We start from the raw sequence: 27,245 nt of genomic DNA, 5'->3' as shown, positions 1-27,245 counted from the left end.
GGTAAAGTCTCAAATGGAAATCTTTATAAAAACTAAACCTTAGAAAATGTTTTCCAATCTCTTAATCTTCCATGTATTTTAGAAAGGAAAATAGTGTAATAGTTATTAATTTATTGTCATCTGACCATTTGGGATTCTAAACGTCAATAACTGGCTGAGTGAGTGATTCTGATTATCAAGGGGAGATTGGGTTGCTGCTGCACATAGAGGAAGGAGAACCATATCTGGACCCCAGGGATCCTGGGGAGTACCCCTCATGCTTCCATACTCAGTAAGTAGTAAAGGTTAACAGAAAACATCAACAACCCAAAAAAGGCAGGGTAGGTAGGAACTCAAACCTTTCTGGATGAAGGTTTGAGCCAATCCACCAGGTAAAGAACTTCAAGCTTCTAAGGTTCTTGATAAATACAGGGGAAATATTGAATGGAGAGTAGAAGAAGGAGGCCATACAAACCATAATTATAGCCTTGTTACTGATTGCAGAGAGGAGGGATTAGTAGCTTTTAATGTTTTTCCATTTGCTTGTTATGTACATGTATTTATTTTATTTTCTATTTTCTCTTTCTTTCCATTTTTATTTTATCTTATATACAAATTATTGGAAGTTAACTTTAGTATCTTGGAAACAGAATATTCAGCCAAACTGTGTTTGGATTTGAAAAAAATTAATGTATCCAGTAATGGATACAATTATTGGGATTTGCATCTCCTTACACTGACAAGAGAGTAAAAACACCTTGTAAAATGAATAACTATTTCATATTAAGTGGGAATACAGAGTTGTTTTGTTGGTATGTAGGAATTCAAATGCATTTAGAATAATGCATATAGGGGCCAAGTAACCAAAGGTGCAGACTGCAACAGCTATCTATTTATTGCCTTCTAGCTCTAAATTTATCCTTCATTGCCTGGTCTACAAAAGTGTATATGGGCCCTTTAAATCTTTTTTTTTTCTTTGCCTGCTAGTTGAATGTTAAGCATTTTCAGTAGAGGGCGCAGGAGGGACACTGCAGATAAGGAGTTGTCTATTCTAGTCCCAGTGTGTTTGCTCTGCAGCCAACTCCTGCAGTCTAAGTACAATGCCAAAGGCTTATCCAGGACCTGCTCCCCAGCACCTACAGCTTCTACAGTGCTCTGTTTCTGTAGCACAAGGGGCTGCTCCAGCACCAAGATCTTGAAGCATGGGCAGCTTCTTTAGCATCCAAATCCTGCAGTACACTGGCCAGCAGCAACCATCAGCCAACACCTGCCCTCCCTATCCCCCTGCCTTTTTTTTTTAAACAGACTTCTTCTGGTGAGATACCACTCCATGAAGAGCTTTCTCGGGTATCCTTTAGGACAGATTTCCAGCAAGTTCTGCTAAAGCAGTACCACAGCAACCTCCCTGCCAGTGAGCTGCGGCTGTGCCCTTTCCAGTGAGGTCTAGTCCACATATCTCTGGGACTTCCTTTCTGGACAATCCATCTACACTGTAAGGGTAGTGACTATTCCTTATATCTACTATTTCTGAGCTTTATAGCTCAATCTACCTCATCATTCAATCCCTCATCCTTCCAACCACAGTTAATAATTATTTTTATCAAACTTTCTCTTTTCAATTCCCTGTGCTTCATCCTAGTAGCAATGGGCACATGCAGCACCCAGATTTTGGTTTTCAAATACCATTCTCCAATAGAAAGAACTAGGGCTTCTTTCAGAAATGGCCCATTCCACGGCTAAGACAGGAAAAATACACCAGGGGCCTGGGGTATCTTATAGTAACAGAAAGGAATGCAGTGCTCAAATTCACAAGGACAGGCATGTCCAAAGGACACAATGGCCAAGGCTGAAACTATTCAAGCAACAATATAAATAATGTGATATTGTCGTATAACTCAATGTACATGAGTCCAAACTAATATAAATTATTAAGTAAATGAAGGAAAAGAAACATGTCTTTTTTTTAAAAGAATTCCAAACACTATAGGTAGATGTTCCTTCCTCAATAAACGGGTAGATTATGTGGCTTGCTTTTACACAATAGCATAGGAAAGGGGGAAAATTCTATGTTTACATGGAGAAATCTGGCCAACACAACTTCATCAAGCAGTGAAGGCTAACCAGGTGATGGCATCATGGGTGAATCTCCTGTGACTCTCCTGATTTCATGTGATGAGAAAGACACTTCAACTCTGCACTGTTCTTTTCAAAAATCATCACCCTCATCATGAAAAATACCAGACAAGCACAGACTGGGGTCCTGTGCAGTCCTCCTCCACACTGTCAAGGCCATGAAAAACAAGGGAAGATTGAGAAACGGTCACAGAGGATACTGGCTCCCCAGTATGTGAACATGGTATGGGGCTCTGGATGGGAATCTGGAACAAAAAGAGGACATTTGTGGAAAAACTGATGAGATCCAAACAACTTCTGGAACTTATTTACTACCAATGTGCTAATGTCAGTTTCTCAATTTTGATAAACTGATGGTAATTTAAGAAGTTAACGATAGAGGACATTGGATATACAGATATAGAAACTTTCTGTACTATCTTTGCAACAATTCTGTAAATCTAAAATTGTTTCAAAATAAAAATTTTACTCAAAAAAAATGACTGTGGTTTCTGTCTTCTGATTGAAACTTACCAGGTACCAAGAGTCCATCTAATTATAAAAGCAGTCATTTTATGAATCTAACATACATCATCAAAGTTATGCAGTAACCATAGAGGAGGAAAAATGGAAATAGAATCATTGGAAATTAGGCAGTTTTAATTCTGATATATAATAGATGACTAGAACATACATTTTGTTTCCAGAGTTACCTGGCCAAGAGTAAACAGCTCAGCACAGCTTCTGAGATAGGCGTAACTGCCACAGACAAAAATCCAGGTAACAAAACCCAGTATAGCACTTTCTTGTGCTTAATAAAGGTGTTAGAAATGATTTTTCTCTGAACATCTTTAAAGTCTTTAGACATCTGTTAATGCTTATTTATGCTTTTGTTCATTATAAAGCCAAAACATGAGTTGTAGAGAATATACTACAAGTAGTATTAATTACCATTTTCCAGTATTAAAAGAGCATATGTTCTCAGAATTCTGGAGTCTTCATTCAAAAGTCAGTACACTCTAAAACAAAGCAATGATTTTTTTTTAACTAGAAGGCCCAAATCAGTTCAATAGTCCAAAACCAATGTAGGCTTTTTGCACACAAACACTATTCAGTCTGATCTATTAGTTTGAGGTAGGCTACAGTTTTTAGCAAAGTATGAGTAGAACTGAAATTATTCCACAGCATTCTTTGCCCTGGAAATAGTAACAAACCTCACTTTTCAAACAAAGAATACATCCACTCTCTCCTTTCCCACTGGTTTATAATAATGTTATTTTTCTCTAAAATGTCTGGGCCCGACTGATTTTTAAGTTGGAAAAGTTAATGAAAGCAATATTGCATTTGAGGTCAGTCGGCCAGAAAGATGGACATGAGCCAAATCCCACATCCCAAACATTCTGCCTCAATGGCATGTGAACAAAATGCCCACTTTCCTCCTGCTTCCCAACAGAAGCAAAACAAAGCCCTGCAAGACAGTTACCCATTGGAATTGAGATGCCTGTCCTGAGCAGAAAGACACACACACACACACACACTCCCTGTCCAAGGTACAATAGCGGGGCTCTTTCACACCAAGAATTCTGTGCACAGGCAGCACAAGGGCTTCCCCTGGAGATGCTGCTTCAGAGAAAGCCAAGAGATCACAAGTTCAAAACCAGCAGTCTAAAATTGTGGATGTGTAACCGACGTGATTCTGCAATCTGCATTTGGGGTAAAATTGGGGGTTCATAACCCACTTCAATCTAATGTATGAAATATGATATGTCAAGAGCTTTGTAATTTTGTGAACAACCAATAAAAAAAAGAAAAGAAAAAAAAAAACCAGCAGTCCCAACAATGTCAAGAGTAGCTTCTCATACTCCAAAGTAAGCAACTAAAATTCTTAAAACCAGTTTATCTAGACAGCTTAAAGTCCTTTCAGACTAATCTCAGAAAATCATTTAGTAGCAATGAAGAAAAATTTGTGCTAACACAGTAACATATTAATTTTTAAAAACTATTATTTCCTTTTTATGTATGTAATGTTCTGTGCACTACAGCTTAGTTGCACTTCAATTTCCTCTTACATTTTTCAAGGCCAAAAAGGAAGAGCAGGAAGTGAACACAATTAAGTGGGCAGAATGAGTTAGCCAGAAGACTTAAATTTTAACTATGAAATTTAGAAAAACAACTGTATTCCATGACATTCCATTATTTAATCTGCACAACAATGAATATAGGATTTTAGATATAGCCTGCCCGTATCATTCTAGAGTTACAACTCTAGCATAATGAAGACACATTGTACACTATGTTATGATTTCATTTAGCAAGTATCAAAACATTCTCGAATTTTCATATAGTACAAATTTATCTCCCCAAAATTAACTGGACATACGCTCATTATTTCCATCTCAGAATTCAAAGACAAATTGATATATTAGTATCAGAAATACCAATTTTACTTCTAAGTTAAAACCAACGGGTGATAAATTTTAATCACTAAGAAAGCATCTTAGATAAACCAAGTTAAAAACAAAAGTTAGAGTATTATCCAACTGCCTTAAAATAAAGAATATAAATTTTGGACCTACTCTAGAAAACACACTAATACTCATGAAACTATGAGTATCAGATCGTTAAAATCTCCTTTATACATACTTTTCTTTGTGCCTAATTAACAACAGTTCTGTATGTAATACATGAACGTGTTTAAAAGGAACTCATTGGAATGAATTGGATTTGGAATCCACACCATGCTCTGTTTGGGATGAAGAGGGAAACTGTAGCTCTGGGTAATCTGCAGACAAGGGGCTCATACAGCAAAAACATCCCCAAGACAGACAACAGCAGGTGGAAACTTACCACTGGAGCAGTTGGTCCCACCCCAGCCAGGCTCGCACTGACAGGTGTTTGGAGCAATGCAGCGCCCATGGACACATTTATCAGCACAGTGAGCTGTCAGAGAGAAAATCAATCAAATAAAGAAAGTTGGCACAAGAAAAAAAAAAAGCCAACAACACAGCTGTTGCACATCCTAGGCTCAAGTGTCACTTAAAAACAACATGCATGCTTGATAATTTTCTTCAATCCGTTCCTCAGTCCTCTTACAGTCCGCTGGTACAACTAAACAATTTCCCTTCTTATTTTGATATCTCCAAATAAATTCCTCCAGTTCTACTTGCTTAATTCTACTTCATGCTAAATTAGGAAAGAAGTTTCAAGGAAAATTGCCTAATCCACTTTTTTTTAAAAAAAAGAAAATGTATAAAAGACCACCAAATGCATCCTGTTTGGGGAGGAGAGTATGTGGAGAAACAAACCAAAAAGCAAAACCCAGGACCACAGCAGCACAGCAGACCAAGAGGTGATTGCCTCCACAAAGCATTCACCACAAACAAGTCACCTTCCTTTGTGAAGACCCTGTTCACAACTCTGACATGGCAGAATTGCACAGTCTTTATCTGTTGAGGAAAATACTTGACAAATGTCATCTGTGTCTTCAGAAAATATTAAATCTCAATTCTCTTCCATAAGTGACTGTCTCAGCCATGACCCAGCACTTGGAGACAAGGGAATACCACTGCAAACATGAGCAAATGGTCTGAAGACTACTTTCCAAAAGCAGAATTCAGCTGAATGACAGGAAAGGGATCAAAATACTCTCAGTGAACACTGACATTATCTTCCACCTTGTTCCTCTCTCATTGTTTAGACACCATCCAAAATATCTAGGTAGATGAGCAATTGTGAGGGCAACTTGGAAGAGTTTGGGGTTCAGGTAGTTCAAAATTTTATTTCAGGGTGGGGTAAGACACCCTGTGCTCTAGATGTGTCTCATTAATATATTCTTATTACAAAAGTAGAACAGGTTTCCTGCCCAAACATAAAATACCAATAAGTGAAATAGACCTCATCTCAGTTCCACAAACTAATAACATTCTCATGGTTATAGAATCCTTCAGGAATTGTTTTCCCCATATATTTTTCTCCTCATAAAAAAATAAAAGTAAAAAAGCTTTCAAATGATTTTCCACTCAATATAATGAGAAAAATATTTTCATGTCATGAAATATTCTTTTATACATTTTATCCACTAGCATATATGTAGTGTATGTATATATATATATATATATATATATATATATATATATATATAATGTGTGTGTATATATATAGTATACATATAATGTGTGTGTGTGTGTGTGTGTGTGTGTATAATGATCCAAAATGATGGTCACTTCTAAAATCTTGATCTTTGACATGAAGAGATCTATAGGAAAATAATTTAGCTTACCTTTAAACCAAACAGAAACTGGATGTGGTGGCTGATTTAAAAAAAAATGCCATACAAACTGAAGAACATCATGCTAAGTGAAATAAGCCAGACTCAGAAAATCAAGGGTTGAATGCTTCCTGTCAGGTACAGAAGCTAGAGAGAGAAATGGGGAAAATGTAATGAACAAAAGGGGAGCAAGGTCTCAGGATAATAGAAGGGAAACCAATAGAGTAGAGGAAAGAGGGAGGAAGAGAAGGTGGGCATAGAAAAGTACTGGGGAAAGAAATTTGCCAAACTATGCTATGTCCATGTACAAATATGACACAACAGACCATGCACGTGTGTGCGTGTGTGTGTGCATGTGTATACACACATGTATAATTATAATGCTCTAATTTAAATGGCAATCACAGAAGGGAGGTCAGTAGAACAGAGCAAGTGGGTGGGAGTGGGAAGAGGGGAGGAACAGGGGAAGTACTGGGGAATGAGATTAATTAAATTTTGTTATGTGCCTGTAAGAATATGGCATCCAAATCTTCAAAGTGCCATCAAAATCTTCAAAGTTCAAATCTTTGTGTCTGTTTAATATAATAGTGTAGTCCTCTCTAATTAATTTTTACTAAGGGAATGTTATAAAGTTAATCTCTAAGGTAAATTCATATTGGTAAAATTTTCCTTTATTTGTGTTTATATCTTGGAAATCCATACAAGATTCCATATCACCAAAAAAATAATTCTAGCACTTGAAAATCTGAAAATCTCTGGGTTCCCATGAAGCTGGATCTGATGGTTTCATATGTGTTGGGGGCTGGCTATGAAAGGAAGATGTTCAGAATATTCTATAGACTGGTCTCAATTTCTGCTTTCCCTTTTTTTTCATTTTTTCTTTATTTACCCTCTTTTTCATTTTCTACCACTCATCTTTCTATCTCCACAAACTATTTATTTGATCTACACAATTATCATAGAGGCCACACATTAAAATTTGACTTCAGTTGTAGTTGGGTTCAGTCTTAACCCCAGGGTGACCCCATATGATTTCCCCTGCACCATGTGAAAGGTAAGATTGGGTTGAAAGGAGCAGGGTAAGATTATTAAGGAAGATTGAGCAAGAAGGCCTAGTACTTTGCTCCAACATCAAGATAACATTAAAATGGGCAAATAAATGTATAAAATTAAGCCTATGTTCTAGAGAGTTAGGAATCAGAATTGCATATTCTTGGATCGCAAGCCATTGTTTTCTTTTGTTGTTCTTACTGTTTTAATTCTGAAAAAGGACAGTAAGTATATTTTCATATACAGAATTAAAATAGACCTGCTTTGGAATGCTTTTAGATTGTTGGGTAATTATACAAATGTTCTTGTGTTCCTGATAAGTGCAAACTTTGTGTTTTTATGAAAGAAATGTAAAGTCCAGTCATGTACAATAAATGAAAAAAAAATGATGGTACTTTTAAAATACGGATTATTTTTATAAAAAAAAACCTGGCTTATTTTTATGAAAACCTGGGCTAGCATTTGGGCAAAATCTGGAACACAATGTAGGTAGGTCATTAGCAGAAAAAGAAATTTCCTGAAAGTTACTTAAGAATTGGAAGGGAGAATCTGCTTTCCTAGTGATTTCCTTTTTCTCAATTACAGCTCAAGTCAATGGAATCACCTTTAAAAATTGAGTCCTGTAGTCAAATAATGGCCTTAATGATGGGAAAGATTGTTGGGATCCACTCTAAAAGAAATAAACACAAAATTCTACTTCTGTGATATAGTAACTTCATGCAGCATTAGACTCTGTCATCCAAGTGCCATCTCTGCCCCATTCTCTTCTTCTGCCACCTCTGGAGTATTACCAAGTCCTCACACAATGGTCAGAAGAACAGGGAAGCAAGAGAGAAGAGAGCCATGGAACTGTATGTTCTGTGATGTCCCAACTCACCAAGCTACAGAAACACTGTGAAATATGTGATAACACTGACCCCCTTGGGACTCAGCAGAGTTAGATCCTACCCCAGGCTCATCTTTCCTTATTCAGCTGTAGATGCCAAGCTTAAGTGCTGAGCTTCCAACAGAATCCACGTGGAAAATCAAAACAAGCTTCAGACACAAAATCCTGTGACATACCAAAGGGAACTAGAAAGGAACAAAGGAAACAGAGGTCCCCTTTAGCAAATGTTCAAAGCTTGGCTCTCAAGCACAGGTACAAAGGACCCTCATAATTGTGGGGTTTTTTTTTTCATGCCTGAGAGATTCCTTATCCATGTCCTTTCTTTTAAATATTTTAAAGATGTTCTATCCAATATAATTTATTTTATCCTATCTCTCTTTAAGAAAATCACTAAATATTTTATAATAAATTTTTGGTGACTTTTTGTTTGTTTTTTGAGGCCAGATAGAAGCTGGAAGCTGAATCTCCGCCCACACTTAGTATCGTGCTATAGACACATCAAACTGCAGGAGGCAAAGGTCTCCTCTCCCTCAAGAACTGGGAGACAACAGGCACTAATGAGAAGAGCAGGCCATGTCTTTGAAGTGAAAGCTGTGGACAGTCTGTCTGCTTGGTGGACAGGTGAGGACTGACATAATGACCCTGGAATCTTCTCTAATTAGGCTCCTGTTTCAGCCTTAGTTCCTAAATCCATCTAAATCCCATTACCAATGCCATGAACCTCGTTGTTTCACTTGTAAATACTTGGCTTTAATACCGAAAGCCATTAACTATAGTCAATTGTTTTTTCCTCTACCACATATATTTCTCTTTGGATTTACACCTAGGAATGGAATATATGTGAAAGGAAGAGTGAGCAGAATAAAAACTCCTTTAAAACCCAATTATATCTCTAAAGAAAATACAAGCCATTGTCCTAAAGGATATAATGTAATAAATCCATTTACATTAATTTGGAAAATGTTTCTAAGGTTAAAGTATCTCCTGAAAGTCACTATCTAATAGATACAACCTTCCAGCTAATCTATCTTTTCTCATTAGATTCTTTTATTCTGAGTTATGAATAAAGAGGATGAGTCACAAATCTTATTTTTTGAATTTATTCAGTGAGTTGCTATAAAAGAACATAAATTTTTAGAATTAAAGGTAACTTTACTGAATACCGTCCTTGTATTTTTCAGGGAAAGTGAATAATTTCATCAATATTTGTAGCTAGGGTTTAAAAAAGAAGTAGGATTAAACCTGGATCTCTAATTTTGGGGAGTCCAAAACATTATGATGGTTTTAATGGTAGTGGGAGGGGAGCATGGGTAAAAAGATGGTAGAAGGTGTGTTGGACCAGCTACTAAGACAGGTGTAGCACAAGGCTAGGAACCAGGAGTCAGAAGATTCAAAGGAGGAAAAGTGAGAAAGCAAAGAAAGTGGACTTCCAAGGTAAACTTCATGCCCTCACACTTCTGTCAGAGGTCAATTATGTGCACAGTCTTTACATAATTTCATTGGTACTATAAGGTTCAGCACAGACAGGAGTCATCTGTTTTCATATTTTCAAACATAATATTATAGACTACACTATTGTATTTGTAAAAAGGGATGGGGATTCTTTTTCTTCTGCTTAACATTTACTGATGTAGCAGGCACATTGCTAAGCTCTGCTGTGGATACAAAGATGGCAGATTAGGAACTCTTAGTCTGCAGAGGAAATCAAAAGCAAGATCACCAAATCCAACAAACACAATGCATGATGCAGGGGTAATAACAGAGATATGAGCAAAATAATGTGGGAATAGAGTGAATGATTCCACAGGTATGAAACGGCTGAACAGGCAACTCTATATAAACAGAAAATATATTAGTTGGTTATCAAGGGCTTAGTAAATGTGGAGTGATAGCTGATGGATACATTTGTTTTATATGATGAAAATGTTTCATGCAATGATTGTACAACTCTGTGAATACACTAGAACCCATTAAATGATATAAATTGTTCAGATGCAAGATGTGTCAATTATATATTTTTTAAATTGTCATAAAAATATATGGGATTTGAGGGAGGGGAATAATTAATTATCACTGGGGTGAGATCAAGGAGGATCTCATGAAAGAGAGAACATCTGATCTGAGGAAGTGGATACCTTTATAACAAAGTTTCAAGGAAAAGTGGCCTATGACAACTGCTTCACACTTCATCTTCCTTGTACCCTTCGAAAGTTGCATAACATCGCTTGGGGTTATGGGCTCTTACCTCTCAGCCACTAGTGGCTGATTGTACACAGATGAATAATCAGTCATGGAGAGAGCAAGAGAACACTAGGATCCTAGAAGTTTACATATAGTAAAAGTAATAAAAAAAATTCTATATCTAGAATCCCTTTTCTGTCCATTCCTTAAAAGGCTTCTATGTCTCTTAAGGACAAGTACAAAGGACTAATATTAACAGTATCTTTGGCAGACATTGCTAATTCTTCATCCAATGTTCCCTCTATCCTTATTAACAGAATCCCACTTTTACCAGTGATGGCCATGTGACCAGCAATGAACTACATTTCTTGGCTCTTTCTAGACTGAAGTGTCCATGTGGAAAATGGTGCAAGGTAAAAGATTCAGTTGGTAATTCCAGGTCCCCTACTTTTCCTCCTTTCTGACACCTGGTATATGGACAAATGACTGAATTCAAAATCCATCGATGACCCTTTAAAACGGGACAAGAGAACTATGGAACTCTTTACTCTGAATTCCTTCCATGGATGAATGAATGTCATAAACCACTTCCAGACTTCTCCTTACATGAGGATAATAAACCCTAGTATGTAGAGATTTCTGTTTCAGATGTCTATTTCTTGCAGCCAAACATAATTCCTAATACACTCCTGTTTTGGGAGATCTTTCAGTTGAGTCCATTACTAAACTAAATAAGCAACTATACTAAAAGAATAAATTGAAGATGCATCTGTCTGAGGAGAAGATATAAGCATTCAGAATTTCTACCAGACCTTTGCAGTAAAGGTGTCAAAACCTAAATCTAAGTGGGATGGACAAAAAATGTGAGAAAAATTAAAATCCTACCATTAGATATATATATCCTATCTTTTTCCTGAACACCATTTGACTCAAATTACAATGTGAGGAGAGTTAAATATGGACACTACAAACCCTAAAACAATGACAGAAACAACAAAACTAAGTTATAGCTAATAAATCAACAAAAAGATAAAATCAAATCATAAATAATATTCAACTTAAAAAGAAGCCATAAAAAAGGAAAATGAGGAAAAATACTGATGGGACAAGCAGAAAATAAACTTAACTACATCAATAATCACATTAATTGTAAATGGTCTAAATTTCTCATTTAAAAGACAAGAGATTATCATATTGGATTTTTTAAAAAAGCAAGTTTCAAGATAATGTTACTTATAAGAAGTACACTTTAGATATAAAAACATAAACAAGTTAAATGTAAAATAATTTTAAAAGATATATCATACTACACTAATCAAAAAAGCTGGAGTAGTTAAATTAACATCAAAGAAGATTTTAGAATAAAGACTATTATCTGAGAGAATGCAAGTCACTTTATAATTATAAAATGTTTAACTCATCAAAATAGGGTAATAATCCTAAACATTTGTCCATTTAATAACATAGTTTTGGAAACTTCAATTAGAAATAGACAAAATTAAACTGGGAAACTTGAATCACTAGTCCCAATAATTGATAGAACAGCTAGACAGAAAATCAGAAGAGAATATTAGATTTTCACATAACTATCACTTCACCCAATGGCAGAAAAATACATATTCAAGTGCATATAGAACATCTACATGGTTATATCATATTCTGAGAAATAAAGCAATAATAAATATTTTTTAAATTAAGGCATAAAAATACTTACTGATCACAATGTAATATAGAAATCAATAACAGACATCTGAGAAATCCCTTAAATAATTAAAAACTAAACAACAAGCTCCTAAGTAACTCATAAGTCATTGAAGAAATAAAAAAAGAAGTTAAAACATATCTTAAAGTGAATGAATATGAAATCACACGTCAAAATTTGTGAAATGCTATTGAAGCAGCTTGTGGGACTAAATGCCTACATCCCAAAAGAAGAAAGTTATCTAATTATTGCAGCCTCTATCTTAAGAAACTAGAAAACAAAGACCAAACTAAACCCAAAGGAGGGGCTTCTTTCCTTATGAGAAAGAAAATAATACAAATCACAGAAGAAAGCAATGAAATAAAAAGAATAGAGGCAAAAGAAAAATTAATAAACAAAATCTGATACTTATTAGTAAAATGGATCAGCTTTCAGAGAGACATATCAGGAGTAAATACAAATAATACCAGTATCAGAAATGAGAGAAGTGATATTATTATAGAATCTGCTGATATTAAAAATAAAATAAAGGGATATCATTAGTAATTTTATACCAATAAATTTGATAAGCCAAATGAAATGAAGAAACTACAAAACTTATTACAGTGGAAATAAATAATATGAATAGATTTACATATTTTAAAATATAGTTAAAAATCTTCCCATAAAGAAAACCCAAGTTCCAGATGGCTTTAATGGTGAATTTTACCAAATATTAAAAAAGAAACAATACCCATTCTACAAAACTTCTTTTAGAAAAACTTCTTTTAGAAAAACTTTGTAGAAAAGGGAATATTTCTCAACTAGATAAAACAAAGGCATTTATAGTAAAAGAAAACTACAGACAAATATGAAAATTCTCTGCAAATATGAACAGAATGGAGTTTCCTCAATCTGACAAAGGACAAATACAAAAAGCCTGCTACTAATATTATACTCAGGGGTAAGAGAATGAATGCTTTTCCCTAAGATTAGAAGAAAAGGCAAAAAAAAAAAAAGTCTGCTCTTATAGTATTTGAAACTAGCCTGAAGGGCTCAGCAAGTATAATAAGGCAAGAAAAAGAAATAAATGTTAGCAACATTGAGAAGGAAGAAGTAAAACTGTCTTAATTTACAGACTTTGTAAATATCTGTGTTTATTTAAAAAATCTGATGGAATCAACAAAAAAGTACTAAGAATAACAAGAAAGTTTTAATAAGGTTGCACATAAAAAATCAATATATATAAAACCTACATTCTTTATACTAGTAATAAATCATCAAAAAATGTACTTTTAAAAGCAATTCATAATAATATCAAATATGTACAATGCTTGGGGATAAATCTAACCAAAGATGTGAAAGATCCACACACTAAAAACTAACAAGAGTGCTGTGAAAAAGTAAAGTATAAAACAAAACTATCAAACAATTTGACCTATTTGATATTTACAGAACACTCCACCAAACAGCAGAATATGCATATTAAATGGTGAAGTAGACCTTGCTTACTAGTCAGATGACTTGATATTATTAAGATGTCAATTCTTTTCCAAATAGATCTATAGATTCAATATGATACCAATCAAAATTCCAGAAACATTTTTTTAGAAACTGACAAGCTGATTTTAAAATTCCTATATAAATATGAATTACTTAGAGTAGTAAAAGTCACTACAGAAAAGGAAAAACAAAAAACAAAATTGAAGGACTAACATCACCAGAGTTAAAGATTTGTTACAAAGCTAAAATTATCAAGACAGTGTAATGTTGATATAAACATAGACAAATAAATCAATGGAACAAAATAGATAATCCAGAAATAAGTCCACACAAATTTAGACAATTATTTTTTGACAAAGGCACAGAGGCAATTCAGGGAAGAAAGAAGTCTTTTCAACAATGCTGGGAAAATTGAATATCCATGTACAAATAACTTGAATATACAATCTTGTAACACATACAAACATTAACTCAAAGTGAATTATAGATCTAAATAAAAATGGGATTTTTTTAATCTCTTAAAGAAAATAGAGCAGAAAACCTTTGTAATCTTGATTTAGGCAAAGAATTCTTACATATAGCAACAAAACACAATCTGCAAAAGAACAAACTAGTAAATTTATTAATCAAAATTAAAGGACTTCTGCTCTTCAAAAAACACCACTAAGTGAATGAACAGACTAGTGAAAAACTGGAAAAAGTATTTTCAAAAATACATATCTGATATAGAACTTGTATCCAGAATATATAAAGAACAATTAAGAAAAAAATAAACAGATAATTTTTTTTAAAAAAAGTTCTGTTAACAGAACAATAAATAAATGGGCACAGGATTTGACCTTTCACTAAAGAAGAAACAATAAGGATAAGTAAAGCTCATGAAAAGATGTTCAACACCATTAGTCACTACAAAGGTTCAATATAAAAACACAGCAAGACATTAATAGACATGTATTTGAATGATAGCAATTAAAAAGATTGTGTATCAAGTGCTGGAAAGGAGGCAGAAAAACTTGAACTTTTTACATATGACTAGTGAAAATGTAAATGAACGACCACTTTGGAAAAGTTCATCAGCTTCTTAAAAAACTGATAGACATTTGGGTTGTCTCCAGATTTTGGCTGTCATAAATAAAGCAGCTCTGAACACCTGTGTACAAACACCAAGTGATTCAGCCATTCCATCCCAGGTATCACTCAAGAGAAATGAAAACATATGTCCATGCAAAAACTTGTACTTAAATTTTCAAAACAGCTCTTTTATAATTATCAAAAACTAGAAACTATCCAAATATGCAAGTTGGGTGCAGTGGTACACACCTGTAATCACAGTAACTCTGGAGATGAGGCAGGGGGATCGCAACTTTGAAGTCAGCCTCAGCAACTTAGTGAGGCACTAAGCAATTAAGCAAGACCTTACCTCAAATTTTTTGAAAAGCAATAATAATTAAAAGGCTACAGATGTAGCTTAGTAGTAAAGTGCCCCAAGGTTCAATCTCCAGGATCTTCTCAAGATGTGCATAACAATATTAAAGGATAAATAAATTGTGGTATATCCATGATAGCAAACTACTTGGTGATAAAAAGGAATGAACGAATGATGCTCAGGACAGTACGGATGAATCTCAAGGGGACCATTCCGAATGAAAGAGACCAGGCACAAAATAGAACATACTGTATTATTTAATTTATATAAAGTTTTAGAAAATATACAATAATCTAGAGTCAGAAAGCAGATCCATGGTTGCCTAAGGCAGACAGAAAAGAGAGGAGTAGACAGAGGAATTACAAAGAGGTTTCGAGGAAACATTTGTTATGTGATGAGCAGGTTCACTACCATGATTGAGAGCTTCACGGTTGTATATGTATGTCAATACTTACCAAATTGTACACTTCAGTATGAGCACTTTATTTTGTGTAAATTTTATCTCAATGAAACTGTTTGTTTGTTGTTTTTAACTAACTAGAGTGTGAAGAGAACTTCCAGAGAGGAGCAAAGAGCTCTCTCAATATAGGAAAATTGTCAGGGAGGAAAATTTAAGCTAACATTAAAACGCTGCACACATTGCAGTTTCAGTAAGAGTCCACGGTTGTGGGTGTGGGGACTCTTCAAAAGCCTATGAAGCATTGACTTGAAACTCTCTCAAGAAATATGTTTGGGGAAATGCTAATACATTAAAAAAAATCACAATGTGAATTTCTACCAAGCTTTTCCTCTACAAACTAAACTACTTGTACTGAAAAAAAAAAAAAAAGTTTGTGTTGAAATAGACTTGTAATGGATCCTGCACAAGGGATTGAAATACCATCTGTGGAGCACATAATCCTATTCATTTATTTGAAAATTGAAAGAGTTTTTGTCTAATTCCACACTGACATAGGCATTATCTATTTTGGCCACGACTCTCACACTGGGTCTCTGAGTTGAATCAGATTTAAGAAACATAAGTAACATGATCCTAATGAACCACAGTTTCAAAATGGTGACAAGTACTGAAATAGGCTCTAGTTTGCTTAGTAGAAATTACTAACAACTCAGCCTATAATAGGTCGGATGATACAACTGTAAATCAATTCAATCTGAGAAAGATTTAAAAATCATCCATATACAGTTTAGAAAAGACACCAGAATGAAAGGGCTTACATTTGAGACAAATTATCTCCTGCTTGGCCTGTTCTGTCTGTAAGAAATGCATAAGAATCCTACAGGAAGTGCCATACCAGGCACTTCTGATTTTTCTGATTTTAGAATGGCATTTCTCTTGGTCTGACCACTCTCTGTGCAGGCACAAAATTCTTTCAGAAATACCCTTTCCCACAGCATGTTTTCTGCCACATGGTATTTCCCCTAGTCTGGCCTACTTGGTCTTGCTGGAACTTTCTCCAGACACTTTGCCCAATACTTCTGAATCACATGATAATTAAAAAAAAAAAAAAAAGGCCAGCATTAGAGAGAGCTAAGAGGGAAGTGAGGTCACAGTTGGAGCTACCACTTTCCCACTCAGTCTCCTCACCTTCCTGTCTCCCCTATGGTGGCCTTTGAACATTTCCTTGTGGACGTCTCATATTCTTTCCACTCTCCTTTCATGTCTACACCAGTTTGAGAATACATGGAGTCTTCTTGCCCAAGGCTCAATACCTAATAATGACAGCTAATATTATTCCCCTCGTCCGAAACATTTGCTTTTCAGTATAGAAAGTTTAAGCCAAATGTATTAGTTAAGCTATAGAATTTCTTCAGAAAGAAGAGCAAAAGCAGGCTTCAGTGTTTTTGCTACTCGGATGCCCTACCAAAATCCAGAGAATATAAACTCAAGTGCCTTCAGGAGCCAGAGGGTTGGATGAATCAGGGGAGTACTATACATCAGTGGGGTCCAGGAAAACTCATAGAGCTTGCTTATCAGCAAGCTGAGCTGCCCTCAGTCTCCTGTCTAGTGTCGCATGGGAACATCAAAGACAGTGTCCAAGTGGCCTGATGAAAGTTGGAAGATGAAAGTTCTAAGTTTTATGGTAAAATGTGTTAAAATATAAGACACTGTATGGACCAAACAAAACATGATCCTACATCATAAGATGGGCATGATGGTGTGCCCTGACAGTCCCAGCTATTCAAAGGGTTGAGGTAGGAAGACTGTTTGAACCTGGGAGTTCAAGGTCAGCCTGGGTAACATAGCAAGAGACTGTCTCAAAAAAAAAAAAAATCTAAAACCTGATTATATGTCAGATCATCTAGCTGCTAGTGGGAAAACTGAAACACAGACTCATTTACAACTATTTACAAAAATATCAGGGAAGTTCCTGAAAGAACATACAATAAAGGGCCCTTAAGTTCTTCCAAGGTCATATTTTAAACTTAACTGTCCTTTTTTCTTGAGTTTTAGTGTTTGACCCTGCCAAATCTGTCATTTATATAGCTATTCTAAATTTCACATCAAGAGGCTGGGGTTGTGGCTCAGCAGTAGAGTGCTCGTCTCGCACCACGTTAAAAAAAAAAAAATTAAAAATGAGTGAAATAAAGGTATTGTGTCCAACTATAAAAGAAATATTTGAAAAATAAAAATAAATAAATAAAATAAATTTCCCATCAAGAGCCACTTTATACCATACATATTGACAACTTTACTTTGAACATTGGCCATGAAATACTTCTATTGGTAATAGTTCAAAATTTGGAAGAGCGGTGCAGCTGACACTGTTCCCATCAGGGTCTCCCTCCCTGCCACAGCAAAGGTAAGGAAGTGTCTATTATATCCTCTCAAGACTTAACTCCCATCTTCCCTCTCTTGGGTTGTTAAAACAGATGATTGTCCTTAGAGGAAATTAAAGACCCAAAGAAAGAATCTCTAGTCAAATGTAAATTTTTTATTTCTAAGTTTATAGAAAAGAAAAATAAGTCCCTTAAAGCAATGTTTTGCAAATAAGTAGATTCTGATGAAACTAGTTGTTTCATCAGACTCTAAGGAGAAAAGCGGGAGGGAGGAGGGAAAAAATTTCATGGTCAAATAAATTTAAGACACTCCTTTACTGCAGGCATTCTGGGAGCCTTTAACAGGCAAAAGTAATCTCTAAGAACTGGATCCAGAACATGGCACTTTACAGCCTAACTGAATAATGCAACAGTGAACCCTGCAGGATGAGTATCCCATAGCTCATGCTAGGGACAAGAAACTACAGGCAATGCCCAGGATCCAACTTTCTGGAAAGCTATGATCCTTCTGGGATCAACAAACAGGTTTCATGGGGCGGGGGCAGGGAGGTGGGGTACATTTCCTTTTAAGTCCCTTAATTCCATGCTAAGCAATAAACTAACTTAGTTATTGTTTTTAAGCTTAAACAGTCATTAGCTTGACTACCATATCTTTAAACTAGCTGTAACTGCCTTTTCCACTGCAATGTATCCAGCTGGGCTTTCAAGGAAGCCTACCTCCAGATGATGTTGCCCTCTGTGACCTAAAAAAGAAGTCTTCTTTTCACTCTCTAGGCATTCTAGCTGATTTCCCCCAGGGCTAATTTTAGAATTATTTATCAAGGAAAAAAATATAGTTCTGGAACTTAGGATAAAGCTACAGCTGAGAAAAAACCAGGGTCAATGTAGCATTGATTCTACCAGCACATCAGCCTCTCACTCCCCTTGGCATCTCTGTGTGTGGCCCAGATGGATGCCCTACGTTTACCACCATATTATCTGTAAAAAATGCTGGCAGTCGATATCCCAGGCTGAAAACAAGCAAGTCTGTCACCACCTGGTCATGTCAATGCTTTGTGGTGGTTCATTCAGATCAAAATGTGTTTTTTTCCCATTATTTTTAAATTACTTTGCCCTAAAAAGATTGAACCGTAGTACAATAAAAATTGCTTCTCAGTTCTGGGCTTTTATATTAGCTATTATCTGTTCCTGCAAGGATATTGCATAAATTATTAAGCCTGTAACAATTCTACCTGTCCTACAGAGACTGCAATTTCAGGAACTCACTTTCCAGAGATAAAGCAGGATTCCTCATTGTTTCTCTTTGTCCAGTCTTCATGGCGCTCTATAGTCAGGCTTGCTTTAGCAAGAAAAAAAAAAAAAAAAAAAAAACAGGCAGCAGACCTTATTTCCATCTGATTAAACTGGGACTATCTTGAATTCATAGAGGAGTTTTTAATTAAACTCATAGCTTCTATATATAAAATTTTAAGTAGCAAGCAAGCGTTGGCAATCAGTGAAACAACAAAGGTTTCCTGCATTATTTATTAGCTCCTATCTTCATTACTAGCAGAGTCCAACAACCCAAACCAGAAAACATAAGTTTAAGTTCCAGTTGATGTGTGGGAAAATTGGCATTTCTGCTTGTTGCAGTTTGTGGACAAAGGGCCTTTCCCTGCATTTACTGGTAGGTTCCTCTGAACCAAGTCGGACTCCATAGCAACAGAGTGCAGGGTCCCTATGGAAACGTGAAAAAATCCACTGTCGGTGGCAGGAAGGGCATCATGGGTAGGTATACTTAGGGGCATGCCATCTGATTGTTGTCACTTCAGGGTCTCTGGCTAGCCTAACAGGATTACCTCACTTTTATCTCTATTCAAAAGGGTCTACTAAAAAGAGCCTGTACACTCAAGTTTTTTTTTTTTTTTTTTTGAAATACTTGACAAGATCACAACTTTATTATTAAACAAACCTGTGAGAATCAAACAAACCCAGAACAGAAGGTCCTGCCTGCCTTGAACTTGAAAGAAAAGTGCTTCTGCTTTCCTATAGCCCCCACCTGGCTCCCCAGATCCACAAGCTTTCCCCTAAACAATCCTCTGCCATAGGCTGAATCTTCATGGCTCAAAACAGGGATCTTGTCTGGCATTCAGCAACTCCCAGCCTGGGCCCAAAGATTTTTAGCAGGAAAATTTCAAAATGCACAAAGCCTGAAATGTGTCCTTACATCATCGCCGGGCGGGAAAGAAAAGACCTCTGTGCAGCTTTGCCCCAAAGCCTTGCTTGGTTGGCCAATTGTTCAAGCCTGTCCATCCTGCTCCTAAACAGACACCCCCCGTGGCTGACACATGTGACTACTGACAATCATTTTCAATCCCCAATCAAAATTGTGGGCAACGGTTAGTTTAACAAGTATTCGGGCTCACAAAGAGGAAGTTAATCTTTCCTGGGGACAATATAGCAGGCACAGTAAATATGATTTCTCCATTAAATGATAAAGCTAAGTACAATAGAAGTCTACAACCCGGTGAGTGATTTAGGAGCCACAATTTGTATCTCCATGATTCTGGAGGTCCAAAATGCCAAAGAATGCCAGGCAGTCATTACAAAGGTGACACTCCAGGTATGGGGGGGGGGGGTGAGCCTCCAACCACCCACTGCCACTACGGCATCACTCTACATCACTCTGCCCTTCCTCTCTTAACCCTGACATGGCCTTAGAATTCTTTAAACACAATGTTTAGGAAGCCATTTCTAAGAGTGGCTCTCTCAAAAAGAAAGGTGATTTTTGTTGTTGTTGTTGTTGTTGTTGTTGTTAATTCCAGCATAATATAACTTAATGTTTCAATATAAAAAGAAGAAATAGGGCAAGAGGTCTGGGATAGAGGGCAAATAGCCTAATGTGTGGCCTATCTGTCTCCTAGAAGGAAAGGAGGACTGGTAAATAGGCTGCAGGTGTTTGCAAGCCCTCTCCCCAGCGTGTGGGTTTAAAATCGCTGCTTTCTAAACCATGACATTCAAACAAGAGCAGAGTTCATCTGCAGAACATCTTTTCATATAAACACCAACCACAGTTCCAGCTCCTTATTTGCCTACAGCCAGTTCAGTTTTGCATAAAGTTGGCCAAGTTAATAATCAGCTGTGAATATTTATTCACTGCTCTGGTAATCAATTGTCACACTCTTCTCTGCTAATAACAGGAAATCATATAGAGTTCAGTGTGTGGGAGTTAAGGCTTCTTATTTACGGTCCCAAAGTTCTCTTAACGAGTGCCAAAGACAGACCGGGCACTTCCATGGGAACTGATCTCTCACCATCAGAGATAGCCTGAAAGGCAGTAGGGAGGGTGACCCAGTTCCCAAACCTCTTCCCACAGTCTTCCTTGCAAGTCACATAGCCTGAATGCCCCATTAGAGTTTTTAACTCTGAGTGGGCATTTGACTTCCATTGAACAAAAAAATAGGGTAACATGCTTAAATCTACCCCAAGGAAAACAATTGTCAGATGGTCCCTTCCTTCACAGCAGCATCCAGCAGGGGAAGACAAGGCATCTGGGGCAAAGAGAATGGGAGCTGCACTGGAGAAGGGACCCCTGACCATCTCCTCTGTCCATTCATGATTCCGCCACAGGCAGCCCTGCTTACAATGATCTTCTTTGTCTGCCATCAGCCAAGATGAAGCCAAGGACATCCGAGGGAGAATGTATGGCTGGCTTTGTGTCTGGATTTACCAATCCTTCCCACACAGGGGTAGTTGCCAACTTCCCACTCTGCCATATTTCCTGTGAGCTTTTCCAAGTCCCATGTAACCAAATATCCAGGCGATCTCCAACTTGGTAAGAGTCCGTTTCCAAAGATCTGCATGTAGCTCCAAGCACATGAGAGTGTTGTCAGGGATGGTGACACCCCCAAGGCAGCCTCCGAAGCTCACTTACTTCAAAATGCTCCTAAATGAACCACGGTCATGTGGGGAGCATGACTGTCAACTCCTCCCCACGGGTCAGCTCATGTGCATTTCAGTTTGTCCAAGAGCTCCTGTCACTGCCATGGGATGAGAGGTCCCTCCTCTCCCTATGGAGCTTGTGGTTGGGGACAGTGGGAGATGATGAGACCCCTCTGGCTCCCAAGCTCCCCTAGGCCTGCAAATAGTCTTGGGAAAGGAGCCCTGTGGGACTTTGAGAGAGAAGAGAACAGGCACCCATGCTGTTGCTGAGGGTAAGGGGCTTGGCCTTCCTGCCGGTTTGGACCCTGGGGCCTTCGTTAATCAACTATCAGTCTCAAACTATCTCCTTTACCAGCTGCCAAAACAGGCTTTTTATGTTTTTGCTTTTGTTTTCCTTTTCTGCTCTCACCCGTTCTTTCTACTCAAGCCTTTCTGTGGCTTTCTGAAGGACAAGTGGTCCCCTTTGATCTCCCGCCCTGCTCTTATCTTTAAGCCAAATAAAAATGGTTAAAAAATACAAAATTTTTAAGAGGAACAGTATCACTAGTAATTAAAGAAATTCAAAATAAAACAAGATACTATTTTTTTCCACCCAACAGATCAGAAGTAATAATAATACCTACTGCTGACAGAGATGTGGGGAAATGGGCAGAAGGGGGAGGGCAGGTAAATTGTTGCAACCTGTCTGAACAGTAATTTAGGAATTTGTATCAAAACACATTAATACATGGTTAGGGTTGTTCTTGTCTCTCAATATGCAATATCCCCTTCCCACAGAAATATATTATACAGATGCTCTCGAAGCCTGGTTAGGCCATGTGACTAAATTGTGGCCATGTGATATAAGAGGAAACGGAAGGTGATCACTTCTAGGAACTTTCCTTAGGAAACAGCTGGAATTGTTACTTGCTTCCTTCTCCCACCTTTTCCATCTGCTACTTGGGACCTAAATTGAGGTGTGAAGGTCAATAATGGTAATGAAAATAAAGACCCAGAGATGGTGGAACAGATAGATTCCAAATGGCCCATGTCCCTCACTGGCTTCCCCACCTCCGGGCAACTCATAGTCAAATCTAATCCTATGTCATTCACTATGTATACTCTTCGCTATGGTTTGGCCCTCCCAATAGTTTGGTTTTGGTTAGTATGTCCCCCAAAAAGGGTTCATGTATTAGAGGCTTGGTCCCCAGGATGGTGGTGTTGGGAAGTAGTATGTATAAACTTTTAGGAAATGGGGTCTTGTGGGAAATTTGGATTGGTGGTGGTATGCTCTTTAAAAGGGGTTGAGGTAGTTCTCCTGGGACCCTGGCTAGTTCTCATAAAAGGGTAGTTATAAAAGTTTAAGCCTGTCCCCCCATCCTCTCTGGCTTCCTGTCTGATGATGTGATCTCGTTTCCACTCATATTCCCACCACCATGTGATACAAGCGAGAGAGTCCTCATCAGAGCTGAGCCAATGCCAATGATAACTATGCCTATGAACCACCAGAACTGTGAGCTAAATGAACCTCTGTTCTTTATAAAGTTAGACTGCCTCAGGTATTTCATTATAGTAACACAAAACAGACTACTATACCCTTTGTACCAGAAGTTCTATTTAAAGTAATTTATCTTATGAATCACTTAGGTGTGCAAAGAAATATATAAAATAATGCTCACTGTAATCAATAAATTATTTAAGTGACTAGCATTAAGATACATCAATATAGTAATATCTAGCCACAAAATGATTAATTTATTAGTCATTAAGAATTAATTTATCAGATGTAATTTATTTATAAGGAAATATATCCACAATATAAGGACTAATGAACTAAACAGTTTGTTGAAAAAAATGTAAGTATGCATGATACAATCTATATATTTGTTTTGGATTTAAAGAAATGGAAAAATATTTATAAAACTATACACCAAAATGACAGGACAATGAGTTAATTATTCACCCCCCCCTCTGTTTTCCAAGGGCCAAAAGAAAAAAATGGCTTCTGTGTGAAAGATAATTTTATGAAAAATTTTTAAAAATACAACAAATTCCTCTCTGTTTAAAAGTAGACTAAATAGAATGGCAAATATCAAGAATTCAAGCAATAATAAGAGCTGGCAAGGATGTAAGGAAAAAGGTACACTGATTCATTGCTGGTGGGATTGCAAAATGATGCAGTATGGAGATTCCTTAGAAAACTTACAAGGGAACCACCATGTGACCCAGCTATAAGAAAGGGAAAGAACTGAAAGAGGGATCAGGGGAGCAAGAGGACTGGAGGAGGAAAGAAAGGGGAAAAGAGAGAGGATGAGGAAGGAAGGACGAAGGAAGAAAACAGAAAAGGGAAGTGAGCAAGAAAAAAAAGACAGAAGAGACACTACAGATTTTGGGACACACTTGACCTATTTGTGCTTTGCCTCTTTTCATGTTAAGAACACAATCAAAATTCTAAATTAGACAACTATATGGAGTCTTGGGCAAAATGCAGAATGAGGACAATGAGAAGACAAGAGATAGCTGATATTTGTAGAGGAAATTAATACCCTGAAAAAGAGCCCCACAGCTGGTACTCTCATAACTTCAGACAATAGGTGGGATGAGCCAAAGACCAAGAAGGGAAAGAGCAAACAAGATGACCTGAAAGGTTGTGATTTCACTTCCAAAATAACCATGAGATTTGAGAAATGCAATTAATATTATTTAACATTTACAAGACAAATGTGATCATAAAAGGTAAGAATTATATGAAAAGAATACATGACTCTGTCGGCTATCATGGTAGCTAGGCAAAAAAAAATGTACATTTATTTAACAAAGATATGCAAAATTCAATACACTGAGGTAGTCAACTGGGTTGAACATTCTTACTGAACTTGAAACATACTAAGAAATAATGTCTCCATTAAAGAATACAAGATAGGCCATCTGGAATAGAAGACGGACTCTGAATGCTGCATCCAGATAGTAATCAAAGACATGTTCTTTAAAAAGTCAGCAACAATACAAAGGAAGACCACGCAGCCTTAAGAAAGCAGGAAATCCTGACACATATGACAACATGAATGAAACTCAAGGGCAATATGCTAAGTGAAATATGCCAATCACGAAAGAATGAATACCATATGACTACTCATGAAGTGTTTAAAGTGTCAGACTCATAGAAAGTAGAAAAAATTGATGCCTAGAGCAGGGCAAAGAGAGGGAGGAAGAGTTCAATGGGTACAGAGTTTCAGTCTCACAAGATGAAAAAGTTCCAGAGATCTGTTGCACAATAATGTGAATATATTACCACTACTAGACCGTGCACTTTAGGATGGTTAAGATGATAAATTTAATGTCATTTTTTAACCACAATAAAGGTAGGTATCCAGAAAAAGTCTGGATAAGTACCAAATAAGTACCAAAATTATATTAAAAAAATAAACTAAAAAACATAAGATGCATGATTATTTGCTTAAAGGGTATCTTTTGACCTTGTTAAGATTTTAAGATTTTGAATTAAGTACAGAAATGTACTTACATGTAGAATCAAAATGTATAGTGTTCATAGTTTTACTTTAAAAAAATATTTGTAATATTTAAGAAAATATGTCTGTAGAATAAAAGATCAGCCTTCTAATTTCAGTTTTTAAATATGTTATAAAACAATTGATGTACAATGCTATTTTAGAGTTGAATACTAAATATTAAAACATTTTTAAAAATCTAAGATTTCACCTTATTTACAATTAAGCCTTATAAGATTTATAAAATTTATTTAAATACACAGGAAGTTCTGTCAGTTCGGAAGATGAGTTAATTACAATGAAAATCAAACTTATTAAATGTGTAAACTCCATTTTAAAAACTTCAGGGTGTTTAAGTTTGTAAAGCAATAGTCAAAGGCCTCCATATTTTATTAAAATTTGTGATACTGATGAATGAAAAACATCTGTAAGCTGAATTTTGCATAAAAAGCAACTAGATTTTTGGATGTATAATGCTAGTAAGTCAAATATTAATTATAAATTCAAAGTGAATTTCTAAGCAGGCTTTCCTACATTGCACATGCTCATGTACACAGGCACACCAACACACATACACACACACACACACACACACACACACACACCACAAACTAAACATTTAACAATACTAAATAGCAATTAGAATACCCAGGTGGTCTGGCTTATTGTACCAAGAAGTCATTGCCTTTATAATTTGAAGCAAAAATTTTTTTAAAGTATTTTTGTTATAAAAATTAATTCCACATTTAAACTTGATTGCATTTCAAATTTAAAATGGCTATGTGTGTATTACAGATTTAGAATCAAAAAACAAAAATAGGCTTTTTCACTTCAAGAACACACTGTCTATTCAGAGAAAAAGCAAATAAAAATACATTTTATATGACTAGACAGGAACTGATTATATTAATTATCTCTAATCACAGTAATCACAAACACATGGAAATAAATTAATTAATCGAGATGCACACTTCAAGTTTTGGCAAGTCAGCTTGATATTCATGATAAAGAATTGCTGTGAAGCTGGGCACAGTAGCACACGCCTGTAATCTGAATTTGGGAGGTTGAGGCAAGAGAATCACAAGTTCAAGGCCAGCCTGTGCATCTTAGGGATGTCCTGTCTCAAAATATACTAAAACAGGGCTGGGATGTAGCTCAGTGGCAGAGGACTTGACTAGCATGTGCAAGGCCCTGGGTTCAACTCATTGCTGAAATAATAATAATAATAGAGAACAAAAAGAAATTTCATGGAATTATTTAATTTCATGAAATTATTTAATTTCATGAAATTATTTAATTTAATAATAAAAAATTATTTTAATTTTTCATTAAAAATTTAATTATTTAATTTCATTTTCTTTCAACTTAATGTTTATACAACTTAGAGCTATGGTAGAATGATTCCAGAGTATTTTTAACTGATATCCAAACACTATTAAAACCAAAGCTTTTAGTTTGTAATACTCACTTTCAGTTTGTAATACTATACATGCAAGTATCTCACAATGTTCAAAACACTTTCATGTCTTACTTGATCCTAACAGCAAGCCCATGTGATCAATAGCTATCAAAACACATTTTACACATAAGAAAGTAATGTCCATAGAAATTAAACCCAGTATTCAAGGATACTGTACATACAGGGTAGCTTTGGGATTTGTTCTGTGTTTAATTTGCCTGTTTCTTCCATTCTAGATTGAGAATGTGGACCTTTTTTTCTAGGAAGCCAGAAAGATGAGGTAATAAATGTAACAGTTTTCTTTGGAAAACTATATGTGGCCATGCACATGATGCTTAGGGTGCTCGTATGTGCATTTATGGTTAGATGATGAGTATATGGAAAGAAGAGAACAGTGTCCAGAGGTTTCTCGCCACAAACTTTTATTTTTTATTTATTTAATTTTTTTTAAAGAGAGAGGTGAGATATATATATATATATATATATATATATATATATATATATATAGAGA

At 36.1% G+C, this 27,245-nt stretch overlaps 1 protein-coding gene across 1 annotated transcript in view; it reads right to left on the bottom strand.

Moving 5' to 3' along the window:
• Positions 1-27,245, bottom strand: part of MEGF10 (multiple EGF like domains 10) — a 176,184-nt gene that overhangs the window by 85,642 nt on the left and 63,297 nt on the right. Inside the window, exon 5 of the mRNA XM_081284962.1 lies at positions 4,939-5,031. Coding sequence (XP_081141088.1) covers positions 4,939-5,031 — 93 coding nt within the window. The remainder of the gene's footprint in view (positions 1-4,938; positions 5,032-27,245) is intronic.

Source organism: Spermophilus citellus (genome assembly GCF_964194105.1).
Source record: "Spermophilus citellus genome assembly, chromosome: 1".
Classification (NCBI taxonomy): Eukaryota; Metazoa; Chordata; class Mammalia; order Rodentia; family Sciuridae; genus Spermophilus; species Spermophilus citellus.
The sequence above is the reverse complement of the archived record's forward strand: the minus strand, read 5'-3'. Positions and strand labels throughout refer to the sequence as shown.